General features: G+C 42.1%; 1 protein-coding gene across 1 annotated transcript in view; it reads right to left on the reverse strand.

Annotated features, from left to right (window-relative positions):
- igsf21a (immunoglobin superfamily, member 21a) overlaps positions 1–17,022 on the reverse strand; it is a 195,064-nt gene that overhangs the window by 13,882 nt on the left and 164,160 nt on the right. The window contains exon 6 of the mRNA XM_061069995.1: positions 3,555–4,035. Within this exon, the coding sequence (XP_060925978.1) occupies positions 3,555–4,035 (481 nt within the window). The remainder of the gene's footprint in view (positions 1–3,554; positions 4,036–17,022) is intronic.

A 17,022-nucleotide genomic window follows, 5' to 3' on the forward strand; every position in this document is an offset into this window, starting at 1 on the left:
TTGAAAGGTGCTAAAAAAAATAATGTTACCTCTATTATTATATATTTTCATACAGTTTTGCTCCCATGCTTGCAATACTTGTTTAGTAATGTACAGCTGAAAACAATCCCTGACAAATTCACTTTTTATCTTGTTTATTTGAGTCAAATTAGCTGCAGAAAGCAGACAATTAAAAATACTTAGTCCATAGAAATGAAACTGTCTATTTGTGTATATTTTAACGGGTTTATGTCGTTACTCTGGACTTGAGGCTGCATATTGTTGAGTTTCGCTCTTTTCCTCGGATTTGCTGACAAAGAGAAACACAGAAACTGACGACCGCTTTGTCCTTTGAGTTATCCTGCTGAGATCTTCATCTGACTAACGCCTCCTCCTCTCAGTCTGAAGTGAAGAGGGGTTGATTGAAGAGGAACATCATAAAGGAGGGGCCCATCCTCACTAATTGAGACCCTGTAGATTCAGCCTATTTACCCAGATACAGAATGCATATGAGCATTGGAAGGAAATCGTCTTGGCAAATTGCAAAAGCACAAGAATTTAAATTCAAACAAAATACAAAACTTTCCTCTTTTTTCCCCAAGCTCTGATCTGCAAATGCAGCATCAGGAGAAAGCTGGACTAATGATGAAGATTCCCTGCTACTTCCAGTGATTGAAGTTCCCATAATGCAAATGTATAGATTTCTACAACCACAAGTTCCTGTGCTGCAAATACAGAGAGCGAGCTTTACTGTGTAGAATCGATTTACATCATTAAAATTAATTGTAATTAAAGCTAATTACCTTAACCACAGAGTTTTAAGTATTCACCCGTGTTCGTGGGTTTGTTTGTGAGCATGATTATGAAAAATTCTTCATAGGATGAAACATGAGCCAAGAAAGAACCCGTTACATTTCGAAGATGACGGAGACAAAGGGGCAGATCCAGGAAATATTCTTTCACTCTCTTTAACATCGGAAGATATTTTAACCAATTTCCCAGGAAATAATTAATGGACCTTGTTTCAAAAAAAGGAAAATCTGACAAATTTTGGGGGATGATTTCTATGAGTGTGTGTAAATACAAAATATGGATCTTAGCCGAGACGAAAAACATGATTTCTATGAGTGTGTGTAAATACAAAATATGGATCTTAGCCGAGAAGTGTTTTTCGTACGGTTACCGGGCTACAAACCATTTCCTCCACTGTGAGAAATATACATCTGCAAATACCACCAGTGTCTGGCTGAAATAACGTAATGATGTTTTGGCTATTAAATAAGATTTTGGAGCAGATCTGCATAAATGGGCGGATCCAGGAATTTTCTTTCTCTTTCTGCAATCAGGCGAGATGCGTTGGCAGATTTGATTTCTGTTTGTGGAGTCGTGACACATGAGAACGGACTCAGGTTCAGGCAGGAAGAGGCTTCCATGCTCTTTGTGTTTGTTAACACCTACTTGACATTTTATAAACCAGTTAAAGACTAAAGACAGATTCCATACCTCGGCTGCAGCTGACCACAGTGAGTAAGAGGGACACTTCTAATTAAACCGAAGGTGGTAATGTGCGATAAAACGCTGACAGAGACACACAAAGCAGCAAGCAAACATACAGCTGCCACAACCCCCCCGCCTTTCAATCACCCGCTCGCATCTCGTGGACGATAACGTCTCTGTTTATTGTGGCAGGATTACGTGGCTCGTCTCCACGGCGACCAGGCCGATTTATTACCTCGGAAGCCGTCTTTGAGTTTGGATAAAAAGAGAATTAAACTAATCAGACAGGGTGTTTGTGTCTTCTGGATCACACACACACGCACTAAAAGGTAAAGTTTGAGTCTACGTCACTGCTGTTCTCTGCTTGGATACTTTGCTGATTAACAAATAAGAAACCTCGCAGTGTTTCTCTCCTTGAAACGAAAGGTAAAGTCATTTATTCTCCTCCTTAAAGAGACTTAAAGTGCCAGGACTGAAGAGCTTAGAGGCTCATTGAGGTTTGAAGGAGGAGACCGACGTTTCCCGAGATCGTCTCTCCTCCGATATCCCGTCGGTCAGCGTGTCTGGATTCTCATTTGACTTCTCTAATTCAGGTTGACTCCTTCAATAACGCCGCTGAGTTAAATCAATCTGGGGACAGACAGCTCCATGAATTGCCCTGTCACTCACTCAAGAGTTTTTTTGCATTTGCCACTAAACTCGCAATCTGCTGCCGACGTAACACAATTAAGTGGCGTCAAATGAAAATCAGTGTTGTTCTGAGTACAAAGGAGACATAAGGAGACCCAGAGGGTTTGCAAAGGGAAACAGGGAGATGAGGAAAGAACAGAGTGCATCTCGGTGCGTCTAGGTAGGATAGAGGACAGATGATGGAGATACCACGGGGAAGCAGTGAGTCCGTGTGGAAGCTACTGTCGTATATTCACTAGAGTCAATGATTAAATATAATGACAGGCTGATATTTATGATGCTTATCTTCGTGACTCTCAGACATTCCCGGAGAGTCCTTCAGTTGTTTATTCAAGTAGGTCTCTCCCTCTTTGGAAGGACCTTTGACCTAGGGAATGACCTCTGACCAGCAAATGGATGGGGGTAAAGGGAAGATCCTTGACCATTGTGTTTTCATCTTCATGTACAAAACACCTCCTTATTAGGCAGAAGGCCCTAGGTGGGATGACATGTTACCCGAAGTCGTGGGCGTAACTAACCTCTCTATATAATGTGTGTGAGACCACGGCTGGTCAGATCTCACTATTTGGCCTTAGGTGATTTCTCCGAGTTCTAGAGCTCGTCCTGACCTGTGAAACTTCTGTGTAATAAACATTATTATACTTGTAAGTACCGAGTCCGCGTTCCTTTCCTTCATCATCGACTTCTACAACAAACATCGACATCTCGGCTGACCAGAATATACATCACCACTCACCCAGGGTGACCTCTGTCTGCATGCCACTAAACTCGCAATCTGCTGCCGACGTAACACAATTTAGTGGCGTCAAATGAAAATAAGTGTTGTTCTGAGTATGTTTGCAAGGGAGACATAAGACTGTCGACTATAGTGGATCTCATCCTGATGCTGGATCATGATCTTGTTGGCTGCTGATCAGAGACTATGATGCAGCAGGACTACCTGACATGTAGTATTGAAGTTATCCTTCAAAATGTTTACCCTCATCAATGCTGCTAAAAACTTATACCGATGTTTTCCTACACTTGACATCTATTGCACTTCTGTCCGTCCTGGGAGAGGGATCCCTCACATGTGTCTCTCAGAGGTTTCTACGTACGTTTACCTGTTAAAAGGGTTTTTAGAGTTTTTCCTTACTCTTGCTGAGGGTTAAGGACAGAGGATGTCACACCATGTTAAAGCCCTATGAGACGAATTGTGATTTGTGAATATGGGCTATACAAACAAAATCTGATTGATTGATTGATTGATAAGGAGACCCAGTGGGTTTGCAAAGGGAAACAGGGAGATGAGAAAGAACAGAGTGCATCTCGGTGCTTCTAGGTAGGAACAGAGGACAGATGATAGAGATACCACGGGAAAGCAGTGAGTCCGTGTGGAAGCTACTCACCCAGGGTGACCTCTGTCTGCATGGGCATGGACAGCGCCGGGTGCTTGACCTCGCAGCTGAACAGGGCGTCGTTGTCCAGCTGAGGGTTGAGGGTCCAGGTGAGCCGGGCCTGCACCACCACCGAGCCGTCGCTCTGCGGGATGTGCGTGTGGCTGAAGTAGTAGAGCGGGTCGGTGCTGTGAACCCAGCGCGGGAACTCCCGGCTCACCACCGTCTCCGGGATGACCTCGGTGGCCGGGCTGGGCTCGGAGGCCTGCTGGCCCTGGGTGTGCACCCGCTGGGGGATCTCCGTGTAGAGGCGGGCCGCTCGCCCCTCCGGGTCCAGGAGGGAGAGGGAGCGCTGCAGCTTGGTGTCGTCCAGGTCCCTGCTGATGAGGGGCCGGGCGCCTCGCACCCCCGCCGAGCCGCCGCCCTGCTCGCTGGAGGAGGGCAGCGTGTAGGAGATGACCTCGATCAGCTCGCCGTCCCGCTTGAAGTAGACCTGGGAGAGAACAAGGAGCAGTTTAGAGCAAGAGACGGAGAGGAGGACAAGAGGGAAAGCTACGTTTTACAAGACTTTGTAAGGCTGCTTCCAGACATGGACTGAACCATCTCCTGAAATCACACAGAGGGAATGTGGGTGAGATTCTCCGGAGGTTTTCCTGCTTCCTCATGAGAACTCAAGTGAGTGGGCGTGTCGATGACATGAGACCCAATATTCTGGACAATTTCTCATCTCAAAAAATGGCTTAAATTTGCCGTGGTAGAATCTGGGACTGCAGAAAACAAAGACACACAAACTGGCACAATACATCCGACAGCGACTATTTTCTTTCTTTTGTTCTTTCTTTCTTTCTTTCTTTCTTTCTTTCTTTCTTTCTTTCTTTCTTTCTTTCTTTCTTTCTTTCTTTCTTTCTTTCTTTCTTTCGTTCGTTCGTTCGTTCGTTCGTTCGTTAGTTAGTTAGTTAGTTTGTTCTTTCTTTCTTTCTTTCTTTCTTTCTTTCTTTCTTTCTTTCTTTCTTTCTTTCTTTCTTTCTTTCTTTCTTTCTTTCTTTCTTTCTTTCTTTCTTTCTTTCTTTCTTTCTTTCTCAAACTCTTGAGCACGTCTCCATGGCTACAAAAGACTCCAACGTGTTCACCAGTCAGTCGCCAACTTCTAAACGTTTTAGCAGGTTAGTGAACAGAGGGTTTTAACAGGGCGTCTCATTTGAAAACAGACACCTGTTTCCATTCTGGAACCACCACTACAGAAAAGTGCTGAAAACTGCAGACCATAGAAATATTGATCAGCGCAGCTTCAGAGGATGATTTCAGAATCGGCTCGTCTGCTGTGTCAGTCCTGCAGCAGCCTGAGCTTCCCCAGAATATTACAGAAATGTCTTCATCATTTCACGAGTCTATCAACAATCTCTCACTACGACGGATTCCACCGCTTCCCTTTCAGCACATGACCTGCAGATATTAGCGTTGGAAAATAAGGTTTGTATCATCGGAGCCTGCAGTGTTGATATTTTAGAAACAAACATGGCTTCTCTTCTTTCTTTTTGCAGTTTTTCATTGTTGCAGATAAAGGGAAGGGGGAAACTAAACCCACATTTCTTTCAGAGCAACCATTGGACATTGGAATTCAATTTGCCAAAGATCAGAGAGTCATTATTGTAAACACAGCGTTTCCCTGTGTTGTGTGAGGTGGTTGCAGCTCGCTTTGATACCGTGCCACCTCTAGGGCCTGGGCCTCCAGTGGGTAAACAGCACTAATGAGTAGAAACAAATCAGGATAAGGCCGGGCCCCCGAGGAGTAACTCCAAATGATATTTTTATATTTGCAATCTGGATGGATTCTTTAATCCGTGGACCACAATACATATTTACAACGTCGAGCTCCTCGCGGGGGGAATGAAAATAATTCACCTTTAAAATGAAGAGACGTGTTCTTTCCTCAATTCGACAAACAAATGAAATGATCAGCTCATCTACGAAAAGAGGGATTTACTCTTTTTTAAACGCACAGATTCATTCGTTTGATTCAATTCCAACTTTATTCTAACAACTTTTTATTTTTAACCGGCTGATGGATGGGAGCTGTCTGTCTGTGCCGGGGCCTCGGCGTTGCTGCGGCTATGTTTTTGCCGCGACAGATGCAACATCATTATATTACAAGCTGCGTTGTGCTGCCGGGTTGTATCGCAGTATTTATAGCCGACTCTAAAAAGCGTCTAATGCTGCCATCAGAGCCGGCTGCTGCTGCACGGGGGCTGGGCACCTTGCTCAAAGGCATCCGGGGTTGTTGTCGGTAAACGTGGCTTAAAAATAAATGGAGAAAATAAAAATAAATGATAAAGTCTTAAACGACTCCTGAAGAACCCGGCGCTGCTCTACCTGTGAGGCTCCCACTGCTCTGTGGCCCCATCTACCTGCAGTGCACTTCCAGTACAGACGCTTTACACGATGCTGGGTGCACAACAGTATTTTCCCTTTTGTATTGCAATAGATTTTCATTAAATTGAATCAGCTTCCGTGTTTCATTAGGGAATAACCGGAATTAGTACCTGAAGTTTTTTATTTTTTTCCACTGTGCCCATCAAGGCTGATAATGAACGCCCCTGGTAGGAAGATTCCAAGGCCTCACACTGGCACAGTCTGTTGTTAAAAGATGACTAATGACTGTGCCTACAAGTACAACCTTAGAATGTAATTAGTGGACTTACTGGACCGCACACACACGCACACACACACACACACACACACACACACACACACACACACACACACACACACACACACACACACACACACACACACACACACACACACACACACACAATCATATGCGACACTGTTATAAAATACAAACCAAAGGGTAAGTGCAGCCAAGTTTCACCCCACCGAGTGCAAGCGGAGGTGCTTCCACTCTAATTGACTTGAATGCTCGGATAGAGTTGAGGAGTGATGCTTCACTCGGATATTAATTGCAAGGCTCGTGTTCAGTGTGTCGGGAAAACAGCATTTTTTTCCTGTTAAGAGCATCTCAGTAGTGAGGTAATTTCTCTCTCTGAGTATCAGAACAGTAACAGATTTGTTAATTGCTGGTTTTTGTTGTTTTTCCAAGATCATTTTGTTAGTTGACGAGGCGCTCGATGGACCAACTAGTGACCACTCATCATCAGAAATGTCCCCTCAGATCCTCTGGTTCTTCTCCTTCAGCTGATCCACAAAACAGAACCCAATCACATGGTGACGCTAGAACAATTATTTGATATTTTTAAAATGTAAATTTAAAACTAACCTATTAAGTCTGGCTTTTAAGAAGCATTATATAATTTGACAGTTTATTATGTTATCATTATTATTCATCTTATTCTATTTTGCTACACTTGTCGTGTTGATAATTGTCTGTGTTGATTCTATTTTCTAGCAGAATTGTCTTTTCTATTATTGATTGCTTTACTATGCAACAGTGTCTGAATTTCAATTTACTTCCTTTTAATATAATCTAACATCCTCAATAACTTATAAATCACTTTGAACCGAATCTGAACATTTGGAAATTTGTTATATGAATTAAGTTTGATTGATTTATTGATTTCCAATTAGCTGTGGGCGGTCGCGTCAGGTTTTTTTCGTACAAACTTGTCCCGTTATTCTGCAATCAAACTCCCACATGTCCCCGTGTCCATGGTAACAGAGCTTCTCGTTTCTCATTCATCTTGACATCTATGGTTTCTACCTGTCAACGTTTAGAACTAACAGTCCTCTAACCGTGTGACTCAATACAAATAGTCCATAGAGCAATTATTACAAATGAAGAACAGGGTTCATTCTATTGAGTTTCACCACAAAAGAGCTTTAAATACCCGGGACTTTGATCTGCATCTGCCAGCCTCTAAAATCCAATAATGCACCGAGAAGTAGAAACATCAACGTCAGATCCACAATGACCCCGTTGAATCTAAACCTCTCAACAACTTGCCGAGTTGTATCTTTTCATGTATCGGCGTGCATTAATTATCGCAGCAGGTGGAGGGACGGCGGCGCGGCTTGGAACGATCCGTGCACCTGCTCCGAAGTGTTTGTTGGACAAAATGGCGCCGTGGCACAAAAACACCTGCGTCGGTATAATCAGGGAATTAATTCCGTGAGCCCACACAACTGATTTGTTTCTATAAATATCAACAGACGAGTTAATTCACGGGCGTAAAGAAAATATTGATTAAACCTGCGTGTGCTGAGTCAGATGTGAAACCTTTTATTCAGTTGTTGGCTCCGGGCAGAACATCAAGCCTCAGTTTACCCGTTCATAGAGATCAAATCCTGACTCAATAGGATTCTCACGCCATCTGTCTGCTTGAGCTATAGGAAAAGGAATCAATGAAGGTTCCATCAAAGCCTGAGTGAATGGGAAGACTGATACGTTGCTGAGGGCGAGTGAGTGAAGTTGGATTTCAGCGTCTTTATGCTGCAGCTCTGCTCCTTTTTTCATTTCCCCCCTTTCACCACTAAGAACAGATCACTTAAAGTGATGGAAATACTGGAGACACGGACACAAACAGACAAGTGTAGAAATTAGAGTATTCAAGGGGTTGAGCGATCTGCTTCAGTCGCTGTTGAATCTGATTTTTCTGAGCACTGGCCCTCGGTGGCTCATCAGAAGTGTGTGGGGCTGATGCAGCAGGTGTGTTCTGTCCTGATGACCAATCAGAGCTCTTCACAGGACAGTTTTGACTCTCACCCACTCAGGACACCTCAGCAGGTGGGGAGCTGGGGATCGAACCACCGGCCCTCTGTTTAGACTTTTCATGTCTTGGTATTTTTATTTGTGGTTTTCCAAAAAGCTTTGACTGGTTTCTATCAAACCTTCATTTATGTTGTGTGAAATAAAGTAAACTGAACATAACTTACTTGATATAAATTGTATAAGTTGAGCATATTTGCTTTACTGTTAATATCCCTGAAATACGCGCTTGTATAATATCAGTTATTTTTATTGATATTGATATTGATCTACACATCTGCCTGATCGATCTTTGGTGCTAGTCTGACTCTCCCTATTGTAACATTTAACTGGACAGAGACACCTCTAATAGTTTGTATATAACGGATATTAAGCCTGAACCTGTAATGATGTGAATATGAATATTTTGTATTTTTCTATGGATATTTATTATGATATCTACTATGATATGTGCATATTCTTTATTGCTGATCAACATCACGTGATTTGGTAAAAATGGATTGTGGGTATTTGAGGTGGCAACTCTGTTTCTCTATCAGAAGTCGGAGCTCGAAACGAAATCGGCAGATAAATCCTTTAGCCTCAGGTTTGTGGATTTCCTCTTTTTCTAACATTTTATGTTTTGTCCATCCAGCTCGCATCAAAAGATTCTTACTTGCTTGTTCCAGATTTTTGAATGTCCAATTAATGCCCAATTAAAAGATCCAAACGATTCCATTCCTGTGGAATGTAGTTTTCAAAAGTTATAAAAGATGCTTTGAAATGATTTATGTGGCATTTGCGAATGTTCTGGACAGTTTAGAGCAGCTTGACACAAAGAGAGAGAAAGAGAGAGAGAGAGAAAAAGAGAGAGTGAGAGAGAGAGAGAGAGAGTCCATGCTGTGCGCACAAACAAAATGAGCCCCTCAATCCACAATTCATCTTCAAATCTGAGCACAAACACGGCGACATCTGTCGTCGCTCTGAACTCGCTCTGTATTCCTCCGAGCTACCTAATAATTTGCTAAAAATCCAATCCAACACATTTCCTTGTTTGACAGGCGGAGATAACAGAAAAAGACATCACTTCTTTCATTCTGATTAAATGACGGAGCGAAGACTGATTAATTTTTCCAAAAGTGATTACAAAGCTGCCAAGACTAACGCTGAGGACGTCTCTCAGTGTGAGACATGTCTCCAGTAAACGGCTGCGTCTCACAAAGTGACACGAACACTTGGCTTCTGCTCGACTTGCCTTTCATCCGTTTATCCGAGTATCGACAAAAGAAGATTTTTCCCGATGCTCCACAATAAACTGAAACGCGTATGGAGCAGCAGACTGACCCACAACACTGGTCCACCTCCATCACGGCCAGGAACGCAATCTGGAAATATTCAAATATATTCCCTCAGGATTAAAAGTGTATTTGTAGTTTTTTGGAGGATGCATGAGAAGTTGCGAAATAGCGATATTGTCTTCAATCAACAAATTGGCCTGTTAGTTTCTCCAGGCTTGGAAAGTGCTGCTCGCTCTCATGTAAAAAGGGGATTGTTGAGCGTCTCTGGCACGGCTGTCACATTGTTCTCTTACAGACTCAGTAGCTGCAGCGAGTAAAGTGATTATCAATCACGCCTCTGTAATAAATCCCAAAATACTCCATTGTCCAATGTGTGCAGACAATGGAACCAGCACTTACTTGCCGCTGTAATGAAAGAAGAGAGATGTGATTCTGAGCGGTGGCCCTCGTGCACGATGCCATGGCAGCGGTGACATTAAGCTGCGATGGCGTGTGATGGGAGTTCTGCGTGTTTGCCGGTGAATAGACGGTGATGGAAGCACCTGCACTTTTCAGACTGCCAAGCCCCCCCCCCGACAACCTCGAACTCAAAACCCTGGCTTTGAAAAACGTAACAGTCGCGCAACGGCCCATACACACACCTATATATATGTGCAGCTGCAATTAATCACAGCGGTGTCAAAGGGACAAGGTGGTAATTTTCACGGTGACAGAGTGATTTCAATGAAAGAGAAGGAGCGAGAGAAGGAGCGAGGGCAGAGAGAGGAGAGAGAGAGAGAGGCAGCCTGAACTATGACTTAATCAGCTTTCCTTCGTATTATTAACTGTCATTATCTTGCCTCTTTTCAATCAGTGCTTGCTTGTACTCTGAGGATGTTCTAATGAGTGGCACTGGGAAGCTATTACCGATATGTCAGCGGCGTGCTGGAGTGGCGTCAGATGCAGACACGTCTCCAAACAGAATACCAGACACTCTTCTTCCACACATGCAGTCCATTGAACATCCAGATCACTCCAAAGTGCACGAGTGGAGTTTGGCATGTTGGGTTTCTCCAAAAAGTTAGTGAGAGAGTAAAGCTTCTGACAAATCTGATGTCAAGACACAGATTTTGTGAGATTATGTCATAAAAGTAAACTTAACACAACATGATCATGACTGTGGTGAATCTGCTGTATGTGACAATTAGAGCAAAGGATGAAAGATAAACTTCCATATTTCTCTTCCTCATGACCAAGTCAGCATTAAGTTTTATCATGAAACGAATACCAGGATGAAAAATGAGAATTTAAAGAATGTTTCAAAATCATAAATCACAAACACTTCAAACCAGAGTGGTCTGCTTCACACAGGACGTAACCATCAACAGGGTGACGTTGATACCGTTTGTTTGTTTGTTTGTTAGCAGGATTGTGCATAAACTAGGTTAAACTTAATTCAATTAATCATTATTTTGTATTATTACAGCCTGTTCGTTACACAAAACAAACAGAAAAGCAAACCTACTCATGCAGCCACGTTGGCTCTGCTCACTGTGCATATATTTATTTTTGATTCATGCTGATGTGACATTTAAGGATAAAAGGAACACGATGAACCAGAAGAGGGAACAGTTCTAAAACCGTTGTTGGCTTTAGTACAAGCAGACATGCAGCAGCAGCAGAAGAGTTGGATGAACTTCAACACTTTCAAACGTCTACACTGGGCAGGGATGAATTGTCAGACATTACACTGGATGCTGGAAGGATGCAAAGGGATGTTGCATAGCAACAGGGAACATTTTGTCTTTGTTGGGAGCCAAAGCAAATTGATCTAAACAAACACAAAGCTCACGTCTCTGTTTAGTGTAAAAAAGACACGTCGCATTAAATGTTGTGTGAAAAGCTCTCGTGTTTCCTTTGCTCATGGAGGTGAAGTTTACTCTGTAGTGATCTGAGACAACAAGGCTCCAACACAACGGTGCCACAACCCTGATGATGTTCACGAGGTACAAAGCCCGAGGTCTGACTCAGAGTCCAGAGCTCAGGTCCTCAGGACAAACCAGAGTCTGACACACAGATGCAGATTTTACTCTCTCACTTCTCTCCCCCCGACTACACAACCTTTTTGATGTCGGCTCATTATTTTTCATTCCCAACACATATTTTTGGATATTAAAATGCAACAGGTAAAAATAGAGAATTTAGAAATATATATGCGAAAATGTGACGGTAAAAATATAATTTACAGCAGAAAGATTGTGTTGCCTCGGCGGCTGTTTTGTTTTAATTACTTGAAAGGATTCGAGCTGATCTGCAAGCAGCATAATGAGCGGCTCTCATCTTTCCTACCTATTTTCTCTCTCTTCCCTTTCTATTAACTGAAGATGAGAATCTGCATCGTTGTGTATTTTCTAGAATCAGGAAACAAAGCAAACTTTGTTTTAATGTCTGTGCAGATGCAGCGTGAGGAAACGCTAACTTGACCAAATCCTTAAATAGTCATCCGTGTTTTATCTGTTCAGCTTTTCCTTCGAGGGTGGCGGGGGGGCTGAAGCCCAGCTGACACTCGGCCAGACGAGGTTACACCCTGGTTTCTACTTCATCCCAGCGCTGACACATGGAGACGAAACCATCCACACTCACGTTGACACCTAAGGGCAATTTAGAGTCTCCAATTAGCATCAATCTGCATGTGTCTGGTGTGTGGGTGGGAGACGGAGCACCCAGAGGAAACCCACACACAAACATCAACCTTCTCTGAGTCAGTGTGAGCTGTCGATCAGGACGTTTCACCCCCGATAAACTTTTAACATTTACACTTGAATATAATTCAGTGTGATAAGAACAACCACACCGATAGAAACCGTCTTTAAACAATTACTTGACGTGTATTTTGAATTTAAATTTTTGGTAATTGTCTTTGACACTCACACGGAGGAGGCTGGATTAATGACTTGTACTGCAGGCAGCCACCAGGGGGCGATCAAGATGATTTGGCTTCACTTTTGGGGTCTATCATGTTTTTTTGTTTATTTATAAAGACTATATGGTACAGATATAATAATAAACTTTGATTTGATTTGATATTGTACGGCATTGTTTACAACATTGACCAACTGACAAATGCAGGTTCAATAAATATTTATAACTATTGATTTATTGTTTCAACGTTTCCTGATTTCCATAAAGGACTCATGACCCAAAACACAAAGATATTCCTTACAGGACAAAAAACACGGCAGATAAATCCATGTTCACGCATCACATGATCGACAAATGTTTATACTCAGTTAATCTCGGAGCTGATTTATTTCACAAACATAACATACGTCCGTGTGATAAGAACAACCACACCGATAGAAACCTTCTTTAAACAATTACTTGACGTGTATTTTGAATTTAAATTTTTGGTCATTGTCTTTGACACTCACACGGAGGAGGCTGGATTAATGACCTGTACTGCAGTCAGCCACCAGGGGGCGATCAAGATGATTTGGCTTCACTTTTGGGGTCTATCATGTTTTTTGGTTTAGTTCTACAGCATTGTTTACAACATTGACCAACTGACAAATGCAGGTTTAATAAATATTTATAACTATTGATTTATTGTCAGTTTCAACGTTTCCTGATTTCCATAATGGACTCATGACCCAAAACACAAAGATATTTCTTACAGGACAAAATACACGGCAGATAAATCCATGTTCACGCGTCACATGATCGACAAATGTTTATACTCAGTTAATCTCGGAGCTGATTTATTTCACAAACATAACATACGTCCGTGAGATGAGAACAACCACACCGATAGAAACCTTCTTTAAACAATTACTTGACGTGTATTTTGAATTTAAATTTTTGGTCATTGTCTTTGACACTCACATGGAGGAGGCTGGATTAATGACCTGTACTGCAGTCAGCCACCAGGGGGCGATCAAGATGATTTGGCTTCACTTTTGGGGTCTATCATGTTTTTTGTTTTTATATACAGACAATGTGGTACAGCGTTGTTTACAGTATTGACCAACTGATAAATGCAGGTTTAATAAATATTTATCGCTATTGATTTATTGTTTCAACGTTTCCTGATTTCCATAAAGGACTCATGACCCAAAACACAAAGATATTTCTTACAGGACAAAATACACGGCAGATAAATCCATGTTCACGCGTCACATGATCGACAAATGTTTATACTCAGTTAATCTCGGAGCTGATTTATTTCACAAAAATAACATACGTCCGTGAGATGAGAACAACCACACCGATAGAAACCTTCTTTAAACAATTACTTGACGTGTATTTTGAATTTAAATTTTTGGTCATTGTCTTTGACACTCACACGGAGGAGGCTGGATTAATGACTTGTACTGCAGTCAGCCACCAGGGGGCGATCAAGATGATTTGGCTTCACTTTTGGGGTCTATCATGTTTTTTTGTTTATTTATAAAGACTATATGGTACAGATATAAAAATAAACTTTGATTTGATTTGATTTGATATTGTACGCCATTGCTTACAACATTGACCAACTGACAAATGCAGGTTTAATAAATATTTATAACTATTGATTTAGTGTTTCAACGTTTCCTGATTTCCATAAAGGACTCATGACCCAAAACACAAAGATATTCCTTACAGGACAAAATACACGGCAGATAAATCCATGTTCACGCGTCACATGATCGACAAATGTTTATATTCAGTTAATCTCGGAGCTGATTTATTTCACAAACATGACATACGTCCGTGTGATAAGAACAACCACACCGATAGAAACCGTCTTTAAACAATTACTTGACGTGTATTTTGAATTTTAATTTTTGGTCATTGTCTTTGACACTCACACGGAGGAGGCTGGATTAATGACTTGTACTGCAGTCAGCCACCAGGGGGCAATCAAGATGATTCGGCTTCACTTTTGGGGTCTATCATGTTTTTTTGGTTTTATATACAGACAATGTGGTACAGCGTTGTTTACAACATTGACCAACTGATAAATGCAGGTTCAATAAATATTTATAACTATTGATTTATTGTTTCAACGTTTCCTGATTTCCATAAAGGACTCATGACCCAAAACACAAAGATATTCCATCCATGTACATGCGTCACATGATCGACAAATGTTTATATTCAGTTAATCTCGGAGCTGATTTATTTCACAAAGATAAAACTAAGGTGCAAAATATATACCATAAATCAAAGTTCAGTGTTTTGAAATGCCAGAGAATGTTTAGCAGCAGTTAAACGCTGGCTGGATGAATCAGGCCAGTTTCTCTTCGAGTACAGCAGTTGCGATGATGTGACATTGAAAATAGAGCTGACAACAGCTCATTCTGCAGCGAGCCTCGGGGCAGCGGCGCCGACAAAGACTAAATGAGTTTCATCAAGGAGGAGAGGCGGCCGTTTGAAGTTTGCAGTCACATAACTGGAGCAGCAGCGTTCAGGCAAATACTTACAAACAGGACAATAATGAGGTTTTGTTTTTTTTTTGCAGCGTGACCACAGACAACAGCGGAAAGAGAACAAATGGTCACAGTTAGAGTTATATAAACCTAATCATATATTGTTAACGATTGACAGAGATGTCACAGAGTTTTTATTTCTCTATCATACAACTGTCCTTTTTATTTATTTTTGCATTTATTAGCTATTTTACAACATCCGCCCCCTGGTAGGTCATCGCTTGTGAAGTCCTTTGACAACATTTAATTACAGTTTGCTACCAAGTGAATCTGCTGTGATGTAACAGAGAAACTTAGGACAACCTTTCACTGAGGATAAACCAAACAAAAACATGAGAACAAGCTTTACCTCTCAAAGGACTTATTTTCAATGTCAATTAGAAATTCATATTTCCTGCTACATGGAATCAGATCTCAAAGGAGATTAAAGAGACTTTTGCAGGACTGAGGGAGTCTGGTGGGTCTGGTCTTCTGAAGTCCATCCATGAAACCTGTCAGAGTTTGTGTATCGAGGTTTGAATTAGTCCAACAATGTAACACAACTTTTGACAGGCCATGGTTGACTCCCCACTGATGCGAAGTTACTTTAGAGTTGTTTTCATTCTCTCTTTCTCGAGATTGGCAGAGTTTGCTTCATTCCTTGCATCATGTGAGTGTAAACACTGTGTGTGTGCCTATAGGATACAGAGCAAGTCTAACAAGCAACGCTGGAATGAGTCTTCATCCAAGCACGAGGTGGGAGAAGCTTCGAGCTCGAGTCCTCAGATGTTTTTCTAGCTCCCACAACGACTCACAATCATGATTTTAGCAAATACTTTAAAAGCTTTTACCACAACGAACATTAAACAACCCCTTGCACTGTTTTTTCTACTTGAGTAAACCTCTTCACAGGACTGTGTTCACACTGGACTTGACCCTCTCGGATGAACACATTATTGACAGGCGTTGAGATCCCATCGCAAGACATTTTCTGTCCCAGTCCAGGCGCTGCTTACAATGAAGGAGGTCCTCGGGGCGATGCAAAGATCCCGAAGGCTGAACTGTGGACTAAAGTGGCCTCTGATCAAGATGGTGGATCATGATCCTGCTGGCTGTTGACCAGAGACTATGATTGCAGCAGGACTGCTTGACATACCGTATTGAAGTTATCCTTTAAAATGTTTACCCTCATTAATGCTGCTAAAAAACTTTAATCTTGATGATGTTTTCCTACACTTGACATCTACTGCACTTCTGTCCGTCCTGGGAGACGGATCCCTCACATGTGGCTCTCTCTGAGGTTTCTACATATTTTTACCTGTTAAAAGGGTTTTTAGTAGTTTTTCCTTACTCTTGTTGAGGGTGAAGGACAGAGGATGTCACACCATGTTAAAGCCCTATGAGACAAATTGTGATCTGTGAATATGGGCTATACAAATACAATGTGATTGATTGATTGAACCGAAATGAGTCGGTCTGGGCTCAAGAGGATTTCCTTGATCGGTTTCACCAGCTTGTTCCGCCCTCACTGGGGCCTTTAGCATCAGAGCTGCAGCTGGACATAATCAGAAGGAGTTGATAACCCTTGTTTTTATTATATATATATGTACCGACGACCTAAATCACCTCGGTTCGTCACTGAAGTGCAATGAATCCTGGGATAGTTTGGCCTGAGATTGATCCACCTGCTGTTTTCCAGGGATTAGAGAACTGGAGAAGCCTTTGAAATGGTCCTGCTTGTCAGCTCCTGAATCCAGACACACCTATTATCTGTAGTTTTTACCCAAAGTTTTAGAGTGTGATGGGAACGATGGGGGGAGGGCGAGGGTCTATTTTCTACTTCAAACCTCTCTCCCTCCAGTGTCCTTGCTCACACAACACCTGCCTTCATCTCAGCTACACACCTGGAACGTTTTCGAGACGGCACGGCTGTGATGCTATTAGGGCCGGTGAAAAAAAAATGTCACCACAGACAGACACCACCTGCCCTGCTGCTACGGGAGACGTCTCCGGGAACACACTTTGTCACAATGACACACACACACACACACACA

The sequence above is a fragment of the Limanda limanda genome, chromosome 4 (assembly GCF_963576545.1).
Source record: "Limanda limanda chromosome 4, fLimLim1.1, whole genome shotgun sequence".
In the NCBI taxonomy this organism is placed as follows: domain Eukaryota; kingdom Metazoa; phylum Chordata; class Actinopteri; order Pleuronectiformes; family Pleuronectidae; genus Limanda; species Limanda limanda.